Here is a 25,900-nt window from a genome sequence, read left to right as displayed (position 1 = left end):
GAACACGTAATATTGTGTTCATTACTTGTGGAATTTTTTATTTCTCATGAAAGGACATGACATGAATTTCATTTCATATGTATACTCTTTATATGTCCAGATTCCATGTTGGATTAAATCAGTTTGTTTATTTTCCCTATTTCATTGGTTATAATTTAAAATTACTTTCATAATTTTACAAGTATTTGTTTTTTTTGTGTTGTCTGTGACAAAATAAAATCCAAAGCATTAAAGCTGCTCATTAAAGCGTGTGGCTGTCTTTACTCGTCATGTTGGGTTTTTCCTTTTTTTAATTCCCACCCACGTCATCCATTGACCAGCTGTTGAACTACAAACAGGACACTGCATCCTTGTACTGACACACCACCAACCATCTGTCTGCCTATTTCAGGGGAGACGAATGTCCGCATTAGGTGGTTGAGTTTGTCATTGTGTTGAGAAACATGTATGACATATCTCTTTATTTGTATTTCATCTGCAGATTGATGATGATGTAAGATTAAAAGGTACCAACCCCTTCATTTGCTTACAGGAAGCGCTTCAGTGTCCAGAATATCAATCAAACTTTGATCTCAGACTCAGCACTGAAATGACCCAATCAAACGCCAACAATAGAGGATCTGGGCTGAATTTTTGTGATCTAAGAACATAATCTTTTCTTATATCGTGAAATGACTTCAGAGTCTGTATTAATCAAAAATAATTAGAGTAGATTAAAGTAGACCTTAAAATCCTTTAACTTTACTCCTGCTGCTCTTAAACTAAATAAAATCTGCATAGCAGCTCGTCTAAACAATTGTATCTCTTTTGTTTGGTTCGTACAAAACAAGGACAGATTTTGTTACCTGGGAACTTTAAATTATATTATGGCCTTTTCCTGAACCTATCAGTCATGAATAATAATAAGTGAGATAGATCTTAGCAGACAAATAAGTCAAGCAAGCTAAACACTTTATTAAATACAGCATAGCTGCCAATACTGTCTCATCCACACAGCATGGTAATCTTAAAATGGATGTAACACCCCCTGGAGACGCAGCATACAAAATTAAACTTGTTTTCAATTTTATTTCATATATATGTACACAATATACAGTGTTTGCACAGAATAGGAAAAAGGGAGATTATGAGACTTAAAACAAGGGACGATTTCTACTTTTCCACATTCAAGTAATACCATCAACAGTTTAGTGAACTCACATTGGAATCATGAAAGAAATCTACGGACACAATTGCTGTACTGTTATTAAGATTGACATTAATAAGGAATTATAGCCACCAGCTCTTCGGCCTGTTAACAACGTATGGTGAAATAACAGCGCGAGGTGCAAGTGGCCTCATGGGAAAATACATCCTTGGAGTCACTTTATATGTATAGCTGTGAAAACAGAATAAATAAAGCTAAAAGGACAACACAAACTGACACATGCATTAACACAGGCATTAACAGACAGGTCAGTGACTCGAAACACCGGGGTGAAGAGGTTTGACTCGAACGAGACGGGACAGCCCGAGGCGCAGACCCTGACCTGGAGATTTCACCGCTGGACTGGATGAAGTGGGACTTCTACCAACTTGAGCTGAGGAGGAAAAAAAGGGTAAAATTAGCGTTCAACTTACTGAAATATACCGTTAACGTCTCTGAAGGTTAGCATCACTGCTGGTGTTCACCTGGTGGGTTCCACTTGGGTATTCCGCCCCCGGCTGGGCTCACAGGTAATACAGGTTTCGGCGAAGAAACGGTGGACGATGAAGCAGGTTTTTTGGGTGCAAGTTTGGGCGTGGGAGGACTTCTCACCAGTGTGGAAGCTGCTGTGAGACAAATGACGAAATTAAATTACAGTTACGGACAAAAAAAAGCAGAATCTTAAACTTAAAATGTATTTCTATTGTCACATATATTTATACACAAATACATTATAAATACACACTTCACACTCCTGAGCCACAGCCTCCACAAAAAACAAAACAACTGAACCTTCTTTGAGGAACTTCAAGAACCTACCTGCTGCCTGTGATTTAGACTTTGATGGTTTTGATGCTTGCTTTTCTTCTTTAGAGGCAGGAGACGGTTTGGTCTTTTCGTTCTTGGTAACTTTCTCCTTCTTTTTTGTTTTGCTGACTTTCTTCACTGTGAATTCCTCATCTTCACTTTCGGCTGGTTCACTGAAATCTTCATCACTTTCTGAATCTGGGAAGGTGTCACTGTTATTTCACCGATGCAGAAAATAGGTAATTAAACAGAAAGCTGATATTTAGGGAGTGACGACAGAATGACAACCTGGTGTCAGTTTGGGCTCATAGTCTTCATCTTCATCCGTAGGCTTGTTCTTCTGCTCCTCGGCGGCAGCTTTTCTTTGTCTGGAATGGGAAGGTGACTCTTTTTGTGATGTGATTTCATCCAGGCCTAAAGAAAACAAGGAAATGAACAGCTGCAGAACATGTTCATACCATTTCTATCCTTATCAAACAAGATGGAAGACAAATTAAATGTGAAATAATAGATGTACAGTGAGCAAAAATAAGGGGGATTTACCCAAAACTGTCAAATCCACACTGCAGTTGGACAGGTGCGCAGAAGTTGGATCTGTGCTTTCATCTACCGGAAGTTGAATTTTGACATCTAGGAAAATGTCACATTGATTTAAGTTGACAACTCTTTAAAAATAGAAAAAGAAATTAAGTTTTCAAAGGTAAATCATACATTTATGGGTTGAAGACTGGTCCTTTATCTCACCTCCATTATTGAGCAAGGATAGTGTAATGGCTGCTTCTAGATCTCTTTCTAATGGTCTTCTGTGAAAAACAAGTTTCAAGCCATGATTAATGTCTGATTCATTTTACTTTACTCCTCAAATACTTAAAAAAAACCAGCTAACGACTGGAAATAGAAATAAGATCTTATAACTACGCACTACTGTCTATGTACTAGAGAGAGATGAGAGGCCAAACTGAAGCTTTAATCCAAACAAACACCCATCCAAGTTCCCTCAAGTGACCTATTGCCTTGTTGAACATAAAATAATTTACGTATTGTGTATTTTGTCATTGTTATTGGCAACAAAGTTTTCTGTTGCATGACCAATCTTGATTGAAACCTAATTGTGTCATAGCTGGCTGACAATCAACCAACTCTGATTACTTATTTTCTGTACTTTTACTTGGTCCATACTATGTTGTATTATCTTGTCTACTAATGTACCTGCTCTTCTGGCTCGTTGCGGATTGTGAGTTGGACTCCTGATTGGAGGACATGATTGATGATTTCTTGTGCTCCTCTTTCACATCTTCCCTGGCCCTTTTGCTGGGCGGAGCCTTCACGCAGACAAAATCGTCATCTGTCACAACATAAAGACAGAACATGGAGATATGTTGGTGCTGTAAGAAGACTGAGTCTGTTTGTGTATGTCAGTGTACACTCTCATGGAAATCGTGAAAACGTGTTGTAACTAATGGTGCCAGCTAAAAAAGGCTTGAACTCCTACTGTCGCGGAAAAAAGAGCCGTAAAACTTTATTATTAAGTAAGTAATGAAGTATTTGTGTAGGAAACATAAAAGAGTATATTGTCGTTGTAAAACAAGTCAAAAATGTCATAGTATAATATGTCATATAATATTTCATGATATATAAAAAAATGTTCAAAAAAAGTCATAGTAAAGTGTGTATTAAATAATTTCAAAGTATGGTATGTTGTTAAAGAGTCATAGTATGTCGTAAAAAAATCATATAAAAGTTACAGTAAAGTAAGAGAAAATAAATGATGCAATAGTAAGAAGTCCTAAAAACGTAAGAGTATAGTATGTTGAAAAAAGTCATAGTATAGCATGTCGAAAAAAGCCATAGTACAGTATGCCATACATGATTTTTTAATTGCCTAGTAGAATATGTCATAAAAATGCCATGTATTATATCATACTATAATTTGTGATAAAAATGTCATAAAAAGTCATAGTATAATATCTGATAAAAAAGTAATAGTATACTAACTACGTTGTAAAAAATAGTATAGTCATAGTATATCATAAAAATGCTATAAATTAGTCTGTTTTATATATCATAGTATAGAATGTCATTAAAAGCATAGTCTGTAATATAGACACACACACACATATATATATATAAATACATGTATAATGTATATAATACCGCTGTATATGTAACATTGATAGAGACAATAGTTTCTCACCATCGTCAAAGTCTTTTGCTTCAGAGTAATTCACGACCTTAGTCTTCCTGTGTGTCAACATTAAACAACGTGTTAGCATTCGACACTGACAATATCAGGCAAAAAGAACACGAGTAGAGGGTTTAAAAGTAGTTTACAAACCTCGGTGGTCGGTCCATTGCTTGTACGATCTAGAACTTGTAATCAGCTAACATTAACCACAGCAACGTAAGGTTAGCTGTTATGTAAACTAGCTAAACACTAAAAAGTTCACAAGCTAATGTTTGTTAGCTGGAGAAGCTAGCCTAGCTGTAATAGTTTAAAATGCTATCTTGCGCCCGATCATTCACCGAGGGATGTGTCTCCTACATGTTTAACTGTGATGTCTATATTAATTAATGTTAGTTTGGTTATATTGTTTTTTTGTTACACAACAGTCAGCTGGCGCGCTTCTTCTACGCGTTCAACCAGCCCGCCTGAACCGAGCGGAAACGAGCAGAAGTGACGTTTTGCCGACGAGTTTCACGTATAAACCTATACGTACACCGGCAGCAGATTCGTTTAGAAACAAAAAAACTCACATAGTGTATCATCTTTGTGGCTCTTCAAAAATAATACAAAACTGAAGTATAAAGTTGAAAAAAGTATAATTACCATGAAAATAACTCAAATGCTACTTATTTTATATTTTTCTACAAAACAAATTATGTCGAATCCGCTTCTGTTAAATACCTTGACGTTATCGCTAGCTAGGTTAATGGACTGGACCAAATCTTAAGAGCTGCGCTCTATCTGGTCAGTGTAATTTGTGTTTTTGAACACTAGATACGTTTTTAAGGAAGTATAAACATATGTAAACATTAGGTATATTGGGTCTCATGGATGTTGTTGTGCTGTGTGTCTGTAAACAGCTAAGCGCTAGCTTAACTTGTATAAAATATAGAGGAACTGTTATTATCTTCTCAATACATTAAAATACTATTATGAGAATATTGAAAAATGTCTATCATAATTGTTTATTTTGTCCAAAGAACAATAAAAAAAAAACAAAGTATTTGAATGGAACCGACTTTTATTTGATTATCAAATTGTTGCAGATCAATTTGTATTGGTATATACAGTATGTTGGCTGCTATGTAACAAGACATTTCAGTCATTAAAGGGCAGATATAGTGCATGTTTGAGGTAATTTACTAGCATTGTCTTCATTACACAGTCTGTCCAGCAGAGAGCACAGTTTATTTTCTATCAGCTGATTTATCATTATTAAACCTAATCAAATATCAATATCTGCCTCAGGAATCCATTATTAGTGAAGCTCTACTTCACATACAAAATTACCTTTAATTACATGTATCAAAATGAAATCAGAATTTATTCCACTAAATGAATGGTGAGGACAGCATATGCTACCTGTCTCTGTGCTTCCGGTTCTTTTGAGTAAATATTTTTACCAGTAAAAAAAGGGACATTTTGACACAGTGCATGCCAAAGGGAGTCTAAAGTAGTTGCTCATCCCACACCCGCAGTACCAGGCTGCCAAACCTAAGTTCACACGAGTGAACATGTAGGTGTGTGGGGGCACAGACTGAAAAAACAAACATCTCTTACTTAAAAATATGTTTGGAGATAAAAAAAAAAAGGAAAGAACTCATATTCATTATTCAAACTACAGTGTAAACTAGTAAGTTATAGATGTACTTGCAGATACTGTCTATCAACTGTATAATATATATTTAAAAATCAGTATTATAAACATTGAAATACATCTTTTTCTGGTCTTGTTTTAGTATTTTCAATCATTTCTTTCTTCAATATGTACACACAACGGCTTTAAACCAGATTTGTTCATTGGATTGCATGTCACATGTTACCGATCATCTCATCATGCATATTTTAAATGTAAAATAATGAAAATCCCTGAAGTTTGTGGACATTTCTATCTCTCCATCTGCAGGTCATGGCTGTGTTATTCATGTCCCATGAGTGAGTTCAGCCAGCAGTCCAGCAGATGGCAGTAGGAGGCTGATGCTCCAGGGTCTCAGATCACAGAGGTACAGACTCTGACCTGCTGATTTACATGAACATGACATGTCTACAGCCACCCAGCCGCCCACTCTCAGGGCGGAAGCAATCCCGGCTCCCTGTGAAGTGCAGTAAAAGAGTAATCGCTCCGTTTTTACTGCCCGTCTAAGAGAGCAGCAGCCGTCCCTAAGGGTTGTCATTTTCCAGTTTGTGAGTGGGTGGCTGTCGGCTGTGGTTTGTCACACAGTGGACCTGGACTGAGACGTTCAGTGATGGTCCGTGTCTTCGGACCCAGACAAGGGAGGAAGACATGCAGCCGTGGGGCCAAAGGGCCCTGTGGTCACACATTCCTAAACTCCTCCAGCGCTGCCCACAGCCATGACCAAAATATCAGATCCAGTCATGCAAACACCGCGGTCACAACATCACGCTTCCATTCACACATATAGATGTTTATGTTGTGCTCCAGACAATGTTGTTGTCGTAACCACCTGAGAAGTCATAAACTAAAGGTACACACGAGATGACATTTATCTGGCACTACTCCGTGTATACATCTCTTTTTAACTTGGCGCAGGAAATTATTTAGATTTATGTTGCTGGAGTTAAAATGGCACCGCCTCCTCTCTTATAGTATATGTTCCCAAACAAAGGCACGTGGAGAACAGAATGTATAACAATATATGATTCAGTAAACTAAAAGTAGAAACACCCTCCCAGTTTATGACTCTGGTAAAAGATAGGTACTGAAAGTTGTCCTGAGTTAAAAATATTTAGGTATGCGATGTTAAATGTTCAAAATAAGTGAAGTGGGTATTGTACATTTAGTTCTTATACATTTGTACTCAGTGGTGCACAGATTATTCCCTTTGGATCCTTGAAATGACCAAATTGGGAAAACAATGAGGTACTTTTATTTCTATTGGGACTAAAATTTTTGCAACATCCTCTTTTAAATATTTTCTTACTACGCATACTTTCGCTAGGGAGCTTTTTTAGCTTTTTATTTTTTCATTTTAATTGAATGAGCTCTTTATTTAATTAGAAATAAAGGACATTTTTCAAGAGTGAGTATCCTGTAAATAATCATATAATGAGCAATAAAACCCACATCCTAAACCTCACCTTGTTTCTACAGCTCATGTTGATTTACCTGAACATAACTCTGCACATAAGAGATCTCACATGTGGTTAAATGCTTCAGTTAATCTTTTCGGGCCACCTCAGTTGATTTTATATGTCTTAGTTTAATTGGCTGTATTGTGGGAAGAACTTTGTAATCACTGGGTTTTGAAAGGTGTGCTTTAAACAAAGGTTATTATTAGTATTATAATGTATGGGACATTTATCATATCAACTGCAATGAAAAGATTATATATCATAAATACAATAACCAACAACACATCCAGTAGGCAATCAACAACTGTTGAGTTGACAATCGGTGTGATTTACAGGAAATAGTCTGGATTAGTTGAAGTACATATATGATTTATACATCATACGGTACATAAATTATATATATTTGCACACAAAAGATATGTCATACAAGCTAGTCTTTCTATAACTGACCTGCCACATATTTAATTAGTATTGTCAGATACAAATATTACATTGTATGCACCTGTTGTGTTTCCAGATATTGAACAAACCCATAACTGTGATATGTATCCGTGGCACCAGCAGGCAGTATTACCAGACTATTTTGGAATCGGACATCCAGCTGGATTTACTGGCCGATTTGGCAGTCGTGAGGTCATCAGTGGTCTTAATTTGAGCTTGTTAGTTGGAAGTGGTCAGGAGGCAGTTTTCCCCCTCAACCACTGATGTGAATGCCATCATTATGTACTGTATAGCATCTCAGAGTGGTAGTTTGTGTGGGGCTCTCTCAGTTCAGCGCCGCTGTCCTTGTATGGTTGTTCCGCAGGTGGAGACTGCAGTGTTGTTATTTACATTCCATGCAGAGCAAGGAAATGAACAGAATGGTTCCTTTAGTAGTGAGACATTTTAGTTAAGATGCAAAAGATTGCCATGTTTTGCATGAATAAAATGCAAAGGTAATGTCATTTAAAAAACTACTCCAAAAGAGGTGGTTTGTTCCATTCTTCTACTCATAAACGCTGTTATTATGCTGCAGTATTTTTAGCTCTTCAGGAAGACAGAATGCTCTGTCAATAAGGAAATAAATTTGTGTTCTGTACCAGTTATTTATAAGCCTCAAACTAAATCGGACTTGATGGGTTCCTGAGTTTTCTCGGATATCCGGCGGCGTTGCAGTGTCAGTGTGGTGTTGTTATTGTAACCTAGAAATGGCCTTGCGTCTGATGTCTTCAGGCATGGACCAGTGGCAACCACAGCACAGCCACAGCAGCCACGGCTTTAGCCAGCGAACCAGAGTGGGCAGACAGATCTGTCTATCAGTGGCTTCCGGAGTTTGTTTTTCAAGACCATGTCTTCTTAAGTGCATGCTTTCGCTGACTTTCTTTTTTTTTTGGGAGTACACACGCGGCAGCCACGAAGCTAATTGCAAGGGAGATGAGAGACCAGAGAGAGTGGGCTTGTGACTGTACAAACTTAGGTTGACAAGTGCATGTATGGAAGACACGGCAAAACCCACAGTAATACGAAATGTGATTCACGTTACGAATCTGACTTTAGCTCAAGTGATTGTCTAACATTCTGCAGGTGACAGTCATAGGGAGTCTGTCACATTTAAAGGTATTTAGAGTATGCAAGCGCAGTGGTTCACAACCTTTTTGGCTTGTGACCTCTTGAAACTAAGCAGTCCACTCGTGATCCTTCATCACAGGTCAGTGCCTTGTGCTGCTGTGTTCATGTCATAAGGGATGGATGGTAGAGACGGGAAAGATTTCCATGTGAACGACATGCGAGCATTCCCCTCATCAAGATGGTTGGAATAAAATACTGTGACAATATAAAATCATATCCATGAAATTTAGGTTTAATAATATTGAATTGTGTTTTTTGACTGATGTGAGAGGCTATAATTGTTTGTTTTTCGGGAATTTTCATATTATTGATTGCCTATCCTTCCTGAATTTGTTTCATTTGAATGGTTTTTAGATGTCTGCAGGGGGGAATATTGTGTCTATTTCACAGGAAAAGAGGGGAAAAAAGAGAAAAACAAGTAATTGTATGTACAGATTTATTTTCTTTCATATCACTTTAAAGGGGAACTCCACCAGTTTTACACATCAATGTCTATACTGCATATGTGTCAAAAGTTGAATAAGGCCTTTTGTAGCTCCATTAGCCGCCACAAGCACAACACGCCCAAATCCCTGACCAAACAATCAGTGGCTGTGATGCATTGTGGGTAATCGAGCCACCAGGATTTGACAAGAAGACTGCATGGAATAAAAAAGACGCTCTCTCCTCTTCTGCAACATCAACACAAAAATGTTCCATTGTGACTTCTCAGATTTATCTTGGGACCCCTTTGGCAGACTGCTGGGCTTGAGTAACACAGAATGACATTTACTGCAAAAGAGTAGAGCAAAGCCATATGAAAAACAACATTGTGACGTTTATGAATGCCTGTGTGCTGAATCATCACGATAAAACAATGAATAAGATAAAATCAGGCCCGAAATCGGGAATCTGTAGTATGATTATATGTGTTGACAAGACTGCAAGGATATAAACAGCATCAAAGGGCCGGCAATAATTCAACGCTGCCAGTTTTACACTGTGACCCTATTTAAAATAGAATCTGAAACGCAGCATTGTTTCCTGCGCTCCAGCGTGGCACGTGAAGGGCACACGTGGAGCAGTCTCATTAGGACGACCTTTTAACGGGGAGATCACTGGCAAAAGGACACAAGCACATGAGACCTCAGCGACTTCTGTCTCGTCATGCCTGGGATGCACTGCGCTCACTGGCTGCCTCATTTGCTCATGGATCAGCTGTATCAGATTCTCTGTTGTGCATTTTTCCACAAAGTACTCTGCACAAAACACACGGCCGTCTTTGATAACCAACGAGCAGCTTGCTCTCAGTGCACTTGCTTTGGCAACTCGTAGTTTCCCCACATGGACTCCTACTGCTCAATGAACATGTAATCTTTGTCACAACTTTTCAAATGTAATGTAAATGTGAAATCAGGAAGTGAGACAGAACATAACTGAAGAAACTCATGATAGTCTACAGGTCTGGCTCGGTCCATTAGTAATCAAAGCGGCCTGAGGTTAATTCATTTTGATATTCCACCGAGACAATCTACCTGCAATGCAGGGGATGACACAGTTTTCTTTACTATGTTTAGCTGACCATCTGTCCAGCACATTGTGCATCAGATTAAGCGAATGTGGTTTTGTAAACACATGTAACTCCCACTAAAAAAAAAAAAATCTGTACTTCTCATAAGTTTTATTCAGAGTAAAAGAACATTGGTCCCAGTCAAACCACATGCCAGTGCTGCAATGCAGTGAGTTATCGTCAGTCAGACAGGCACTGGATGTCATAACATCTGTTGGACACCAGAGGGCGACGTCCTCGTGTGAGAGCGATGGGTTCAGGTGCAGCAGGAGCATTGTTGTACAACCTGGACTTTTCTTTTTGGTTATTCAATCATTCAAAATGTAAACATGTTGTTCAACCCTTCTCCAACACACCATGCTTTATCAAAGAAAAGCTGTCTTGTCATCATTATATGGTGTCTGGTGTTGTTTCCTGATATACAGTTCATTGATCTTATTTACAAGCTAGACAAATTAGACTTATTTACAAATCAACATTACCATTAAAAGATACATAATCACTCTTAATGGGTATATACATTTACAAGAGAATGATTAATAAACGTACAATAGCACATAGAACTTTTTCTTTTTACGAAACGCAATGAATGGATTTGTGTAATGTGTTTGTGTTGAACATTTATCATTCCCGTTATAGTCACATTTTAATCGGCAGCAATGAGTCTGCAATATAACTGATGGCCTAGATTACAATTTCATGCTCCCTATTTCCAAATGTTTTTTTGGGTCCTTGTTGCTTCAGTGTACCAGGACCTTGAAACTGAAGCAGCTTAATGGAATTCAGCCAGTATTACTTGTATTATTTCCACCTGTTCTTTTCCTACAAGGACAGGTCAAAATGTGTGATATAAAAATGGCCTGTACCTGCTCGTCTTCTGAGCACTGCCTACTTGCCTTTTGACCCAGTAATAGAGAGTTATTACCACCCCTGTTTGGCCTCTAGTGACCTGCTTCTGGGGCCTGTGAGTGTTGCAAAAATGGTTATAGTCGATGGAAATGTTGGACTGTTGGTACAAAGACATGTCCCTCGGCTCCTGGAATTGAATTGTGTGCATTTTTAAAGTATTATCTGATATTTTGTAGAATAAATCATGAATCTGTTAGATTAATTATTAATGTGAAGCTCAAGCTAGTAAGGCAGAAAGAAAACTGTTCTGGGTAAACCATGACTTGTCACTGATTCTTCTGGATCATTCTTGAACACGATTGCGTATTAGCTACTCTCCAGGAGAAGCAGAACCTTTGATCAACTCCTTGTGGGTTTAGATTTCATCCAGCAGGGGCCGTGACAAAAATAAATGATCTGATCTTTGTTGTGCTGGCCGAATGACAGCAGCTCAGTCCAGGATGACTCACTCTCTCAGCAGTGTGCCATTCCTGACGCTCTCCAAACCCATCCAGCCAAATTGCCTTGATCCGCCGCTCATTGCCGCCTCTTGCCCGCCGTCATTGTGGAGCAAGGTGGTCGCATCCTCGGGGGCCGGCGGCACCCTTCACATCCCGTAGGGGTGAGAACGTGCAAAGCAGTGAGCAAATGTGTTGAGAGAATTCCTCACATTCTCCTGCTCGGTCCTGGTGGCCTGGCTCGGTGTTGGGTTCCTGGGAGAGAGGGAAGAGGAGCCAGGGGGGACTCGGCTGCCGACTCAGCAGCTGACACCTCCTCTGATCTCTATCTCTTCCTACAGCCATAAACCAAACTGTCCGACTTTTCGGCATGGCGGCCACGTAAACAGAGCTTTCCCTGTGGCCTCAAGTAGGGCGGCCAGACTTTGCCTCGAAGGAGCGGTTGGTTATGGCGAGGATGTGACACTGGCCAAACCTCAGCCTCAATGTTCCTGAATCTCATATTTGGTACAGTGGAGAGGGAAAAAACAAGGTATCAACATGGGGAATTGCTTCATTGCTTTCAGGATGACTTTTCCCTTAAATCTGAGTCTTGTACTTAGGTTTTGCTGTACATGTCAACAGAAATTTATGTGGAATAATTGGTTTGTTGGCAGGTGTTATTACACTAATGGTCTTCATGGAGCCTAAATCAACGGGCCTTAAATCTGCTTTGTAAAACGTACTCCGATTAGTTTTTAGGACTCAGGGTTTTGTGAATCGACATCCCTGCTGAGCTCGCACACTTCAGGGCAACACAGCTCACAAAACCGTTTGATCATATCTTGTTAAACAGACGTTTTCGCGTCTTTCAGCTCTCTTGGGATGCAATGTGTTTACTGAGCTTTAATGGGGATCGATGGCCATGATGTGAGGCATTCACCATCATACAGACCACATGGCTCCCTATCGCTTTCACGCTGTTAGCTGCAAGGTCGAGCATTTTTTTTTTTTTCGTATCCGCCATCTTCGTTTGCTGACGAAAGAGTTTTAAATAGGAACAAAATTTGGATTTGCGAGCCCTTCACAAAGAGTTAGGTATTTATTTATACGCTTTATAACTTCCCTACATTTTTGTTCCAGCAAAATAGGGGCTGCAACTAGATTGGTTAGATAATTAGCTTGATCTATATAATAGTGAAAAATGCCAACAGTTCAAGAAGATATAAGAAGATGTCCAAAACAGTCCAGAACCCCAACAGATATTTAATTTACTAACATATATGACGAAGAAATTAAGCAAATCCTAACATAAAATTTTAGCATTTTTGCTCAACTGATAAACTGATAATTAAAAATAGATGCAGATTAATTTTCTGTCATTTGACTAAAGATTAATTCACTAATTGTTGTTCAAAGTCTTGGTGTTACATGGCTTTTGTGAGCTAAATGTTGGGATTTTGTCATTTAGAGGTAGTATGCCTCTATATATCCTCGATCTAACTACCTTGGATGTTTTGCTGAATGCTTTGCCAATAGTCATCTGATGGGTCTTTTTGTTTTGGAAAATACAGCACATCTTACCGACATGAGCATAAAAACTGCTGTGTCATTTGGTTGGGATTTGTAACCTGCGTAAAAGTCACCTCTGCCTCGCTTCTTTTCCCCTTAGTCACTCTACGCCCAATTTAGCAGCAGGCACATCTTTCTCTGCACAAGCTGTACCCTTGAAAAGATATTTTTACTGGGAACTTCTGACAGGCTGCTCTTTGTCTCCTCTGTGCAGCTCAAAGCTTGACACAATAATAAGGAAAGAAAGCAGAATAGATGTCCTAATATATTTCAGCCTCTGCATACGTTCTGGTAACAAGGCATGTCAGTTAGTATCAGGTTCCCAGTGGATTTGCTGCTCCTCCACTGTGTCCCGAATTTACAAAGCAGCGTATGGAGAAGAGCGGTGCAGTTTTTGGCTGTTGAATTATACATCAGCTCGTTCAGCAAAAATCTGAGCTCCTTTCAGGGTGGTACCGTTACTAATTTTACAATCCCCCGCTCCATGGGATCCAATGAAATCCAATTGTTTATGATCGATACCGACATCGCTGCTCGATTATGTGAAGCTTTGTCCCAGCTTTTAATAAATATGGTTTATGAATAATGTAAATGTTCTCCAGTAATCTTTATGTGAAGGCGTGTGCAGCCTTGGGTACGTCGTACATACATACACAGTGGACTGAGTGTTATTGCCCGTCTATGCCGTCCATGTCATTCCAGGGAAATCCCCGCCACCCCCCCCCCCCCTCCATCTTCGGGTCTCCCCAGCTGTTGTTTCAATCTCGTCTTTTAAACCCCACGTTAATAAAACAGTAATTAGAAGAGCTTTGCATCCTCCTGTATCCAGTTACTTACACTTCAGTAATATGCACAAAAGCTGTTTGTATGGCTATTCCCTCTGGGCCATGTTCTGCTTGATGTGTGTGTGTGCGTGTGTGCGTGTGTGCGTGTGTGCGTGCGTGTGTGTGTGTGTGTGTGTGTGCACTAAATAGATCCTATAATTGCAACAAAGACAGCTGACCTGACGATAGTTAACTGCAGAGACTTTTCTCTGGCTTTAGGCTCTCGTTTCTGGTCTTCTACGTTAGCTCTAATATATTCAGTCAAGGCGAGTCTAGAGGCAAAATCAATTTGCTGTGTTATGCGGGCAAGTTTCCATCTGACTCCCTCTGTCCTCTTGTTTCCCCACTGTGACTCAGTTGTTGGGGTTGCACAGTCTTCATAGCTTGACTCTCTCTCGCTCCGGTCTAAAGCTGAAACCATTAGTTGATTAATCGATAATATGATCAACAGAAAAAAACAAAAAAAAGGATTTGGATTGTCAGTTAAAGGGAAACTTGTATTGTTGTATAATACGAACTGCAGCTGGGGAGTTTAAAAGGAGTGAGCATTTAGGAGGCAGGGGGTTGTAAAGAAGACACTATTGCATCATGGGAAATGTAGGATCCAGTGTTTTTCTTACATTTTACCATTGTTGCGTAGTACAATGTGTAGTACTACATTGCTTGAGTACACCTTAAAGTTATTTATGTCATGCATGTGATGAATGTGTTGCTTTTTTTTATCTACAAATATAGAAAATTGAATAGTTGGGTTTTGAACTTCTGATCAAACTTTTTTTCATGACTTTCTGACATTTTATAGACCAAACAATCAATCAAGAAAATAATGAACAAATTATACACTAATTAAAATAATAGTTAGTTGCAGCAGTACACAAGTCTTTGTGGAAAAGCAAGAGCTTTATTGAGTTTCAGGTGGACAGTGGTTGATTACGTCTTATGTCACTATATCACATTAGCATTTATTTATGTAATATGTTTACTAATATTTATGGATAAGTGATATCTTGTTGTGCATTTTGCTTCAGGTTTTATAAAAGAAAAAGCAGCCTCAGCCAGTATATCAGTATTAGCTGAATTAATCTCAAGAGCTCAGCACCGTCTCATTAACGGTGCCCACTCTCCATTGATTGAAGTTCCACTCTGTCAATAACCCGGTAGTTTTGTCTATTCAGGTTGCCTTGGATTGCATAGTCATGTGCTGACACAGCAAATCATTAATTTGCTGGTCCAGTCCATCTGCTCCAGTGGGACTAAGAAGTCCTGTTAGTCTCTTTAACTTCACACATGCATTCTTTATATATGAACTGCTTTTACATGCAGTAATGTTGACAACATGCAGCGAATCTTTAAGTACGTCAAACATGTACTTCAAATGTATGTTTAATGACCGTCAACATGTATGTGTAAATTTAGCATTTTTCCATTAACGTATCCCCACATTGTAGGATATATTAATGTTTTGTTTGTTTGTTGTTTTTCCATGATTGGTTGTCTTGCCCCTGCTGTTTATCAGCAACATGGCCTCTCTCGTTGCTACGGTGTGGGCTTTAGGCTCCCTGGCAGCCAAGAGCACCTCGGGGCCCCAGAGCCTGGTGCTCTGTGACGCGTTGGGAATTCCCCCGAGACTTCATCTGCTACCAGCACCCTGCAGGACGGGAATGCAAGCAGAAATGTAAAGGAGAGTACCAGTGCACTCAGCTTAGACTTATATTGATTTATCCACATTTTAGACTGACAAAAAAATTCTTATGTAAAATGGTGATTTTTGCCTTTTTTTTTGGTATCTTTTACACATTTTCTTGACCACTTTATGACCACTGAACTCAAAACAAACGCCATGCATTTGATTTACTCAGGTTATATTATTTTGTTTGTTGCGGTGTGTTACTTACAATAATAATGCGCAATCTGACCAGGCAAAATATCTGGTTGTGTAAACTTCCTGAACAAACAGCTAAGGAAGTGTCAGACAGGATTGACATTTGCTCTCCTGTGACTGGCTGTAACTGTTTTTACACCTTCCTTCTAAATAAGGCAGCAGGCTGCCAGGACATATGACCAGCGTCCCGATTTGGGCTCTGGACACAGTATCCATCCATCCATCCCATGATTGCTCAACGCCAATGAACGTCTCACACACACACACACACACACACACACACACACACACACAGACACACACACAGACACACACACACACACACACACACACACACACACACACACACACACAGACACACTCACACCCTCCCCTTCTGCAGGTCTCCCATGTGAGGAAGAGCTGCGTCAGGTCAGTCACAATTAGCCACAGGAAAACTGAGAGTAGGTTAAATTACCTTCAAAATAAAAGCATTTTGGGAGAATATTAGGGACCCTGAATTCCATTGGGATGATATTTGATGCTAATTCTACTAACTAACAATTATTTTCATTACAAATCTGTAATTATCTTTCATTAATTGTCTACAAAGAGTCAAAAAAATGAAATAAATAGTCCACATTCTTTAAGTCTTCAAATGTGTAGTTTTTTGCTCCCAAAAGTCCAATTCTCAAAAAGATTAATTTTCCAATTTTATAAAACAGTGAAAAAGCAGCAAATCCTCACATGTGAGAAGCTAGAACCAGCAACGGTTTGTCATTTTTGCTTGATTAAATTACTTAAGCAATTGATCAGTTATCAGAATATTTGGCTATTAATTTTTCTTTCAATTGACTTTTCAGCTTTACTTTTACAAAACAAGCAATTGTAGGACTCCACATCGGCCTCTGATGTTATTTTTTTTACTATTTTATGGTATTATAAGTAAACTAAACAAGCACTCATTTAATGGAATAAGAATCAATAGATAAATCAAAGTGAGTCACAGCTATTGGGTTTTCATTTCCTTTTTTTTTCACCTCATTTGATAAACTCTTAATTACAATATTGTTCTACCCCCAAGTATTTAGTATTTAGCTTGAACTTTGTTTAAATGCTATTTAAGGTCATTTATTTATGACTATTATTTTTAGCTTATTGTATTTGTATTACTACATTTTTCTTTTAAATGTCCTGTTCGATGACAAATTAAACATTGTTTAATAAGATGTAACTCAAACTTTAAATTGTGGAAGCCATAGCTTATAATTAACATCATTTTCATACTCAAACCATTCGATGACTGATCCTGCTTTGTATGGTAGCATTTATTTAGTTTTCTCCTTAAATGTGTAGTTTATTTATTTAAGGTTGATAGTTTGGGGAGACGAGGTGATTCAGGGACTCTTTGGAGCACTTGTGCAAGAGTCTTGTGCAAGATACGGGTTTTATTTTGAAAAGCACCACAGGAAACGCTTCTTCTGGTTCTCTCTGGCTTGTTAGACGCTGGCGTGAAGGTGCAGCACCCCCCATCATTGCTATCAGAAGTGCTGCTGCTGCTGGGGTCCTGTAACTCTCTCTCCTCCTCCTCCTCCTCCTCCCATCTCCTACTTTTGATGGGGGGGTGCAGCCGTGAAGTCACAGTGATGTCATTCTAGGATGTGAGTGTCGTTGGTTAGGTGAGCTGGTTTTGCGGTGAGTGGTGTCCCCTCCACGACCAGCGCGTTGCCTGTACAGAGGCGCGGAGCGGCGAAAGATGATCATCGTCAACGGCACCAATTCAAGCTCCGACGCGCTCCGTCCCTCTCCTCCTGCTCAGATCTCGGGCTATGGGGCCCTGATCTGCCTTGATCCCAAAACAAGCCTTTACCACCACCATGCCAAAGGACAGAACATAAGAAGAGTTGCATTTATAGGGCAGGTAACTTTGACCACGTGCCCCAAAGGTAAACTGGATGGCCATTGCGCAAAGGTGCCTCTACAGCATGTCCAGCGGGGCCAGGACGCACTGGACGCTGCCAGCAGTTCTTGTACTGTGGACTTCTATCTGGGGGATCGTTTCATCTTATCCGATTCCGAGCAGGACTAATGCGACTTTATTGGAGAAGAAGTGGGAGACACTCTTCTCCCGCTCCTATCTGGGTATAACTGGGGGGAAATCGGAGCTGAACTGGGAGAGTGACTATTTGCAGGGCATCAAAAGAGTGCGGCGACTGTACTGCAACGTGGGCATTGGGTTTCACCTGCAGGTGCTCCCGGATGGCAGGATAAGCGGTGCACACAATGAGAACCAATACAGTGAGTTGCATCCGGCAAAGCACTGTACCCGAAAAAGAGTGTGCGTAACCCTATGCGCAAAAAAAAAAAAAAAAAAAAAAAGTTAAAGCAGGTCACATGTCTTGATTGCATGATATTTAATAAGAGGTGTCAGCATGGTTGAAAGTTTCCGAAGGCAAAAACAGTGCGCCGAGCCCTACATCCGTGCAGTGCGAAATATCCTCCCAAGCCAAAAACATGACATGAATGCTTGGACCCAGTTTAGACGCCAACTTATTTTTACCCCGAGTCCCGCTGCAGCAGGACACGCACACGGAGCCCACTCAGCACGCTGTAAACTACACACTCCTCATAATGTTTAAACTGCAAGTGGGTGACATGCTCCAAAGGGCTAATTGAGCAGAGAGAGCATCATCCAGTCGCAATGCACCTGCAAGGTTACACCCATCGCTGCTGCATAGGCCAGTTTACTCGAGTTTGTCCCCCAGTCGCAGTGTGACACCGTCTTTGCTTTCCCCTAACGTTGTGTTTCCTTCAGGTCTAATAGAGATCTCCACCGTGGACCGAGGAGTCATCAGCATGTTCGGGGTGAGGAGTGAGCTGTTTGTCGCAATGAACAGCAGAGGAAGGTTATACGGAACGGTACGTTTGTGCGCAACTCTCTCCACATACACACACACACACACACACGCACACACACGCACACACACACACACATCCTGCTCAGTGTAAGATGAGTTCATGTCGCTGCTGCATCCGTGGGTTTATGAGCACTGTTGTGTTATTAATATGCTCTGATGATAGGAGGATTTCTGTGTCGGAATCTGTCAGTGGGGGAAGATCTTTTCTTTAATAATACTACAGTGTGAAAATATTCTGTTACAAGTAAAGGTCCTGCATTTTTACTTTAGTAAAAGTACAAACGTATTAGCATCAAAATACTAAAAGTACTCATTGGCCAATTTCACGAGAAATACTATTTAAACGTGTTTACATATTTTATGACTTTACATTCTGCTGGGGAGCTTGTGAATTTACCCCAGAGGAACAATTAAGTCTTATATTTACCTACAACAATACATCACAATGCATTTGTTGATTACTTTTTGAATTATTAATCTCAATGTGCAACATAACTGAAATTGTAAAATGAATATAAAAGGAGTAAGACGTGACAATAGTTGCCTCAGAATTCTAGTGTAGTAGATGTATACAGTATAGCACAAATAAAAAACGACCTACCTAAGTACAGTACTTGAGTACTTAGTAACTTTCCACCATTGAGTAAAAGTAACAATACCACAATATAAAAGTACTCAATTACAAGTAAAGGTCCAGCACTCGACACTTCCGTAAAAGTACAGAAGTACTATCAACAAATTGTGATTTAAATATCAAAAGTACTGCAGTGGAGTGACCCCAGCCAGTGTATAAAATTAGATATTATTTGAATGTTTATGCAAAATTTGAATTAATTTACACACATTGTGTGTGGTTTGATTTGGAAAGCATTAACAACTAATATGTTTTCATGTAAAATAACAGATAAATGTAATGGAGTAAAAGGTTACATATGTCCCTCTTGAGATGTAGTGGAACTGAAGTATAAAGTATCACAAACTGGAGATAATCAAGTAAAGTACTTTACTGGAGTACTGGAATCTGTACTTTTTTAAAAATATATATATTCGGTTTATTCCTCACCAAGTTCATCAAAGCAGATAATAAGCGTAACCCTACAGTGAACATAAAACCAACAGCAGGAAAAACGTTTAAGTTAGCGATGGCCTGTCTTTAAGAGTAGTTAATGTCTTTGATCACATACAAACTACGGTTTGTATGTGATATTCACAAATATACAGTACATATATATTTATATTTAGGAGCAATCAACATCAAATCATGTAAAACACCTTCATAAAGTTAATCAGATCATCGAATGAGAGTCTTCTACTTTTAGAAAACACAGTGTGTACATTGATATCGTGTTTAATGATTTGTAATGAGCCGGTTTTTATTCATCTTTTATTAAAAGGAGAACAATGTGTTGCTCTTAGAGCGGGAAGTGAAATGAATCATGATATTCGTGTAAATTTGGGATTTTAATGTTACAATGAAAGATACAAGAACTTTATGTAGGTCTGGTCATCAAACCTCAATACTGTTTAGTGTTGAGTATTGATAGCAACAAAATCTAGCCTTTTCTTCTTACTTTGTGAGACAGCGTCTGATTTAAATACGATTTTTGCCAGTTTTAGGCTTTTTATTTCGGTTGTTTATGTGTGTTGAAGTTGTGGTGTTTGCTTGTGTTTAATCAATATTCAGCATTTGATAAGTTGAGCTTCTTTCGTTAAATTACAAAAAGGGATTTTGTAGAAACTCAATGTCTTACTTTGAGGTATATACATTATTGTTTTGAAGCTGGTATTTAAACTTCAATCAAACTATACCCTGCCCTAGCCTTATGATTGTAATAAATTATATAAAACTATATTTATTTGGTCCAAATGTGGTTAGAAATACGCAATTTTATGGACTACAATGTGTTAACTTCTATTCTATAATGTGTCCCTGTTTCCTAATGCTGTACATATTGTTTAGCATTTGATCGGCGCTCATTTAGTTTGTCCTTTGAATTACAATTATTCAGATAGTTCTCTAGTGAGCCTACTTGAGGTTATTTACTAAGATATGAGAGTAAAAGCAGGAGGCTTGGGATCTCCTGCGAACAACGTGCCGCCTCCTTCGGTTTCCTGCGTTCTCGGCAGAATGTTTTCCACACAAAAGGTCACGTTGAAACCATGCATACGTTGTGATGTTCCTCCTGTGTCTGCCATGAGATGTATTGACCCTCTCTCTCTCTCTCTCTCTCTCTCTCTCTCTTTCTCTCTCTCTCTCTCTCGCTCTCGCTCTCATTTTTAGAGAGTCTTCGTGGATGAGTGCAAGTTCAAGGAGACTTTGCTGCCCAACAACTACAACGCCTATGAGTCTTTTGTTTACAAGGGCTTCTACATCGCCCTCAGCAAGCATGGCCGCGCAAAGAGAGGCAACAAGGCCACCACCGCCATGACCGTCACACATTTCCTCCCGCGACTATGAGAGAAACTGGCAATAACTCAGTAATTTGCACATGTGGATGTTCTTCCAGGTAATATAGAAATGCATCGTCATGATAAACACACCGATGGACTGCGAAAGAAAACACAAATATTTATTCTGTTTATATATATATATATATATATACATATGTATATTTGGATAGCTATCTTTGTATATGTACTGTGCTGCTTGTTGTTTTTATGGATGGGGAGAGTTGAAGCCTTTGCCTGTCTCACTTTACCTTGGTGCTTGCTGTAACTGAACTACGTGTCACTTCCTTTTTTGAGATGGAGGATGAGCTATATCCTGTGCTTTTAAAGAGTGAAATGAATACTTTTTATTACCTCAAAGAACCACTCTACTAGATTAAGGGACGCATGGACTTCTGCTCAAATATCTGCTAAGTTTATGATTTCTTTCAAACCTGTTGAGCGCTTGATGGCTCCCTGCTCGATTATCAATGTCCTGCAGTGGGGGAAACTTAAATGCACTACCTTTGCTGCACGAAATTAAAGGTGCCTTGGTGTTCCCACTTGTGGCCCCCTTAAACTTGCATGTAAGAGACACCTGCTGGAGTCAGAAATAGGGCTGACACTCCGGAGAGGGCCTCAGAGGGGTGGAGGGTGGGAGGGGTTGACTATCTCTGGTTTATTTTCTTTTCCGTAATTAGATCGATTAAGTAATGTACAATCTGTGGCTGAGACCAGAGCGCGGTCAGCCATAGAAGGTGGAACGAGGCCATAAGTTTGACTGTGTGGCATCGCCAGCTAATAAACAGGGTGGAATACTGATCTATCTGAGCATGGAGGACTTTTTTTTTTTTTTTGGACCCGGTTTGCAAAAGGAACGACTGAGCGCACAGTAGAAATATACACGTTGTCTTGGACAGAGCTCCTACAGCGAAGCAGGTTGCTGTTTTTGAATCGCAAAGCTTTAGCTGCTGAAAACGATGTCTGGTGTCCATGAAACCAATGAAAAACAATGTAAATAGTTGCAAATGTAAAAGAAGAATTCAGGAGCTTTTTACGCTGCTTTTGTCGCAGTTGCCTGAACGAGGCAAAAAGAGTTCAGGTTGCACAGTTAGCCATCGACGATGGTGCCTGAATGTTTTGGTAAGAATCGTTCCCATGTTTGTTCCTTTTTAATTGATCTTTGTGTGTTTGGTGGAGTAGGTGCGTGCCCTGGGCCGTCCCCCCCCCCCCCCCCCTACTTGTCTGTGTGCTCTGCAGCAGCACTGCAGTGGCAGCGAGGTCTTGGGAGCTAGAGGCAGAGAGTTTTAAATGCAATTATGGTCGAGCCAATCATGTTTCACCCCGAAGGACTAAAAGACAGTGCAGTTGATGGACTGGATGCACGCTATAGAAATGTAGTCATTTCTGTTGATTTTTAAGATTTGATCAATTCGAGGGGTAAAACGTTGGCAGAGAAGGCCGTATTCATTTAAGAATTGATATGCATAGTGGCAGATTGTTTACAAAGCTGAAGATGTACCATGCTTCATACAATCAATGCTATCATGCGGATTCACATTAACATCTCGTTACATAGTCAAAGTATGCTTTTCCTTGCCTCGCTCAGTTGGAGAGTCCTACAGCGTGCATCTACCCGTGTCGTTTCTGCAGCTGTTAACTAGAAAAACCTGATTCTCGCTGCCTCCATCCGTTCTTGTGTTTGGAGAGGTAGCAGGACTATTTAAATCCAGGAAAGACGAATGCGAGGAAGCCGCCCTGCTGTCTTTGTTGTTCGTCAGAACCCCCTGCAGGAATGTGGATCTGCCAGGATGACAGGCAGCCTTCCACATACCTGAGCGCCCCCCCCCATTGAGCTCTGTCACCCCATCGCCACCCACCTCTGCTCGTCCCTTACCCCCCTCACCCGCTGCAGGCAGGGACCTTGGGATTCCAGCTGTAACCCAGGAGCTTCCTCCTCTCCTTTCAGCCTTTTTTAGTTCAAGGTCAGAGTCACGGACCAGCCTTGGCCCCAACCCCAGTGGCCGGGGTGGTCGGCTATATGGGTCGTACTGTTGCCATGAAATAGGAATTTGAAATAGCTTTTTCCCCACAGGAAACACGTTATTTTATGCTTAAACGGAATATAATTTGGTGAACGGATGGCTCGAGAGTAGGTCTCCAACTTGAAACCATAGATAGCTCTTCTAGTTCTCTGCGTCACAATCTGCGATATTTTGCAAACCAACCCTACTGCCCTTTTCTGAATGTATAGAGCCCCACCTCTTTTAAAATGCAGCTGTCCCCTCCCCTTTCCAAGTACTTGTGTTGGTAAATTTCTGGGGAGGGGACATCTGCAGAGTTAATGCAGTGTGTGAGGAGCAGACAGAGAGCACAGTCACGCAGGGCCTCACCTCTCCTGCTGCAGGACCTGCCCTCTGCTGCTGCTGCTGCTGCTGCTGCTGCTGCTGCTGCTGGACGCTGCCCGACCCCAAACACCTCTCATCACCAGTATCACCTGCTGCTCAACTGTCTATGAAGCACAGATCGATTCATAACAGTATTTTTCTAACAGATAAATCTCTTGCTCTTTTTTGTTTCGATTCAAATGTTATCGGGAGCTTCAAAAAACAAACAGACTTGTTGCTGCTGTAGATGAGGCTGCATGAAACACACTGATGTACATTTCTTGTTGGGAGTAAATATTCATCTTTTGGTTTTTTTGGCTGAAGTAGTCGACAAAAAAAAACAAAAAAAAAAAAACAGTACTCGTTTCAGCATTTTCAGCTGAGGAAGGTGTGGAAGTGAACTTTGCGCATGCACAGCAATGAGCACTTCTCTTGCCAACCTCACAATCAAAGATGTCTGACATCTGTAGCAGGCGGCACCTTACTTGATTATAAACTAGCGTAAAAAAAAGTTTTCTCGCATTTTTCTGTCAAGAAATAGAGCTGGATCCCTAAAAGTGTGAAGGTCTGTGTCTGAAACAAAAAGCTCACCCTTCAGCTTTGACCAAAAAATGTTATCCAGATTTCTCGTCGTCTTTTTTTTTTTTTTTTTTTTTTTTTATCATAGATCAAATTTGAATTAATTCAAGGGGAGGAATATCTTTTTGAAATCATGTTTAATGTACTAGCATGCCTGAGCCCCGAAGCTTAATTAGGGGTGTGTGCTTCATGTGTTTGTTTTTTTAAACTCCTGCTTTAAAAGGGAGTGAGTCTCCACTCTATTCCTCTCATCTCTGTTCTCATATACCTCACCCTCTGCCTTAGTTTTGGTTTGCTGATGACTGTAAATTACGACGAAACAAACTTCAGTCATTTGTTTCTGAAAACAGACAATGCTAAGTAAGGATATTAAAGTTTTTCCTTTTATTTTTGTACGTATGTGCTGTGCACAGCAGTCCACTGTATTCCTGAGATAACAATAAAAGTTTTTTTTTTAACTGGTTGCTGGTAAAGTGTTGTTGTTCTCTCTGTCGGATCAGCTGATCTCTGATGTGAATGTGTGTTTTATCGGTAAAAGTAGCAATACCGCAGTGTAGAAAGTCCTGCATTCAAAAAGTTACTAAAGTATTAGCATCAAAATATACAAACAGTACTCATAATCCAGAATGGCCCATTTCAGAATAATGTATTATATCATTGAATTATAATTATTGATGCATTAATGTGTAAATTACTTTTATGCTTAAGGCATATTTGTTATTATTATTATTATTATACTGCAAGGTATATTCACCAAGGGATCAAAAAAGTCTTATTTGTATCCATACTAATACATCACATTTTATTTGTCGATTATATTTTGTATTATTAATCTGATAAGTAACCGGTTATCAAATAAATGTAATGGACTGAAACATGCAATATTTGTCTCTGAATTGTCATAGAATAGAAGTATAAAGTAGCATAAAATGAAAAATAATTGTACTTAAGTGTAGTACTTGAAGTCATGTAAAATCAGTTTGGTTTATGTTTGTTTGTGTGCAAATTAAACTTGAAGATTATCTTAATTGTCTACATTTGGAAGTGGGTTTAATTTCCTTGATACAAAAATGTTTTTCTTTTTAAGAGAAGCTGCTTAAAAGGATTTTTGTACAACAAGAACAATAGTTCTTTACCGAAATATAGTTTAAAGTGTTTCATGCTGAAACTCCAGCATCCAAAAATAGTTTAGCCAGTTAAATGCGACTTCCCAGTAAAACTATACTAAATAAGGAAGTGGCTCCCTCTGCTGGTGAAATGGGGGAAATGTTAAGTTGGGCAGGTGCGTAAAAGCAGCAAACCGAAGTAACTTCAAAGTTTGACTGAACGTCCAGTCCATTGAACAAAACTGTAAAACATGTTACATGACGCTCAATTAATCACTGATTAATTCCTTCATCAATAATTCTGGAGTTAGAACGAATTTAACTACTACACAACTAACTAACAGTATATTTTATTCCTGATTTAAATGCCATCATTTTAAACGATTCTGCATTCATGTCCTTTCTTTTTTTGTTGTCTTTATTTTTTTCCATAT

The 25,900-nt window shown here is 39.5% G+C and overlaps 2 protein-coding genes across 4 annotated transcripts; one reads left to right on the top strand and one right to left on the bottom strand.

Moving 5' to 3' along the window:
* Positions 1 to 1,043: 1,043 nt before the first annotated feature.
* Positions 1,044 to 4,642, bottom strand: rad51ap1 (RAD51 associated protein 1). 2 transcript variants are annotated; one of them, XM_068716761.1, is made up of 9 exons: positions 4,329 to 4,642; positions 4,188 to 4,234; positions 3,203 to 3,338; positions 2,738 to 2,796; positions 2,537 to 2,623; positions 2,282 to 2,407; positions 2,006 to 2,191; positions 1,672 to 1,812; positions 1,044 to 1,580 (listed from the first exon to the last, which is right to left on the bottom strand). In XM_068716761.1, exons 1-9 carry the CDS (start codon positions 4,343 to 4,345, stop codon positions 1,456 to 1,458), a joined length of 924 nt encoding a protein of 307 aa, XP_068572862.1. In that variant the 5' UTR covers positions 4,346 to 4,642; the 3' UTR covers positions 1,044 to 1,455. The 2 variants fall into 2 exon arrangements, with proteins under 2 accessions (XP_068572862.1, XP_068572863.1); XM_068716762.1 differs by having other exon boundaries at positions 1,672 to 1,809.
* Positions 4,643 to 4,931: 289 nt separating this feature from the next.
* LOC137877420 (fibroblast growth factor 6-like) lies at positions 4,932 to 24,818 on the top strand. Of its 2 annotated transcripts, none has more exons than XM_068717335.1 (3): positions 4,932 to 4,961; positions 18,865 to 18,968; positions 21,249 to 24,818. In XM_068717335.1, exons 2-3 carry the CDS (start codon positions 18,906 to 18,908, stop codon positions 21,423 to 21,425), a joined length of 240 nt encoding a protein of 79 aa, XP_068573436.1. In that variant the 5' UTR covers positions 4,932 to 4,961; positions 18,865 to 18,905; the 3' UTR covers positions 21,426 to 24,818. The 2 variants fall into 2 exon arrangements, with proteins under 2 accessions (XP_068573436.1, XP_068573435.1); XM_068717334.1 differs by lacking the exon at positions 4,932 to 4,961 and adding an exon at positions 17,655 to 18,347.
* Positions 24,819 to 25,900: the final 1,082 nt, after the last annotated feature.

Source organism: Cebidichthys violaceus, unplaced genomic scaffold (assembly GCF_023349555.1).
Source record: "Cebidichthys violaceus isolate CVI_PGR_0920_01 unplaced genomic scaffold, fCebVio1.0.p SCAF_21, whole genome shotgun sequence".
NCBI lineage: Eukaryota > Metazoa > Chordata > Actinopteri > Perciformes > Stichaeidae > Cebidichthys > Cebidichthys violaceus.
This window is presented reverse-complemented; position numbering and strand designations above follow the sequence as displayed.

Excerpts from the sequence above, each read along its gene's own strand:
- rad51ap1 (XM_068716761.1), bottom strand. Across the intron at positions 2,797-3,202 it reads GCAACGAGCCAGAAGAGCAG|AAGACCATTAGAAAGAGATC; the intron begins GTACATTAGTAG and ends TGTTTTTCACAG. Across the intron at positions 2,408-2,536 it reads TGTGGATTTGACAGTTTTGG|GCCTGGATGAAATCACATCA; the intron begins GTAAATCCCCCT and ends TGTTTTCTTTAG.
- LOC137877420 (XM_068717334.1), top strand. The coding sequence starts at position 18,005 with ATGGCCATTGCGCAAAGGTGCCTCTACAGCATGTCCAGCGGGGCCAGG. Across the intron at positions 18,348-18,864 it reads ACACAATGAGAACCAATACA|GTCTAATAGAGATCTCCACC; the intron begins GTGAGTTGCATC and ends TGTTTCCTTCAG. Across the intron at positions 18,969-21,248 it reads GAGGAAGGTTATACGGAACG|AGAGTCTTCGTGGATGAGTG; the intron begins GTACGTTTGTGC and ends TCTCATTTTTAG.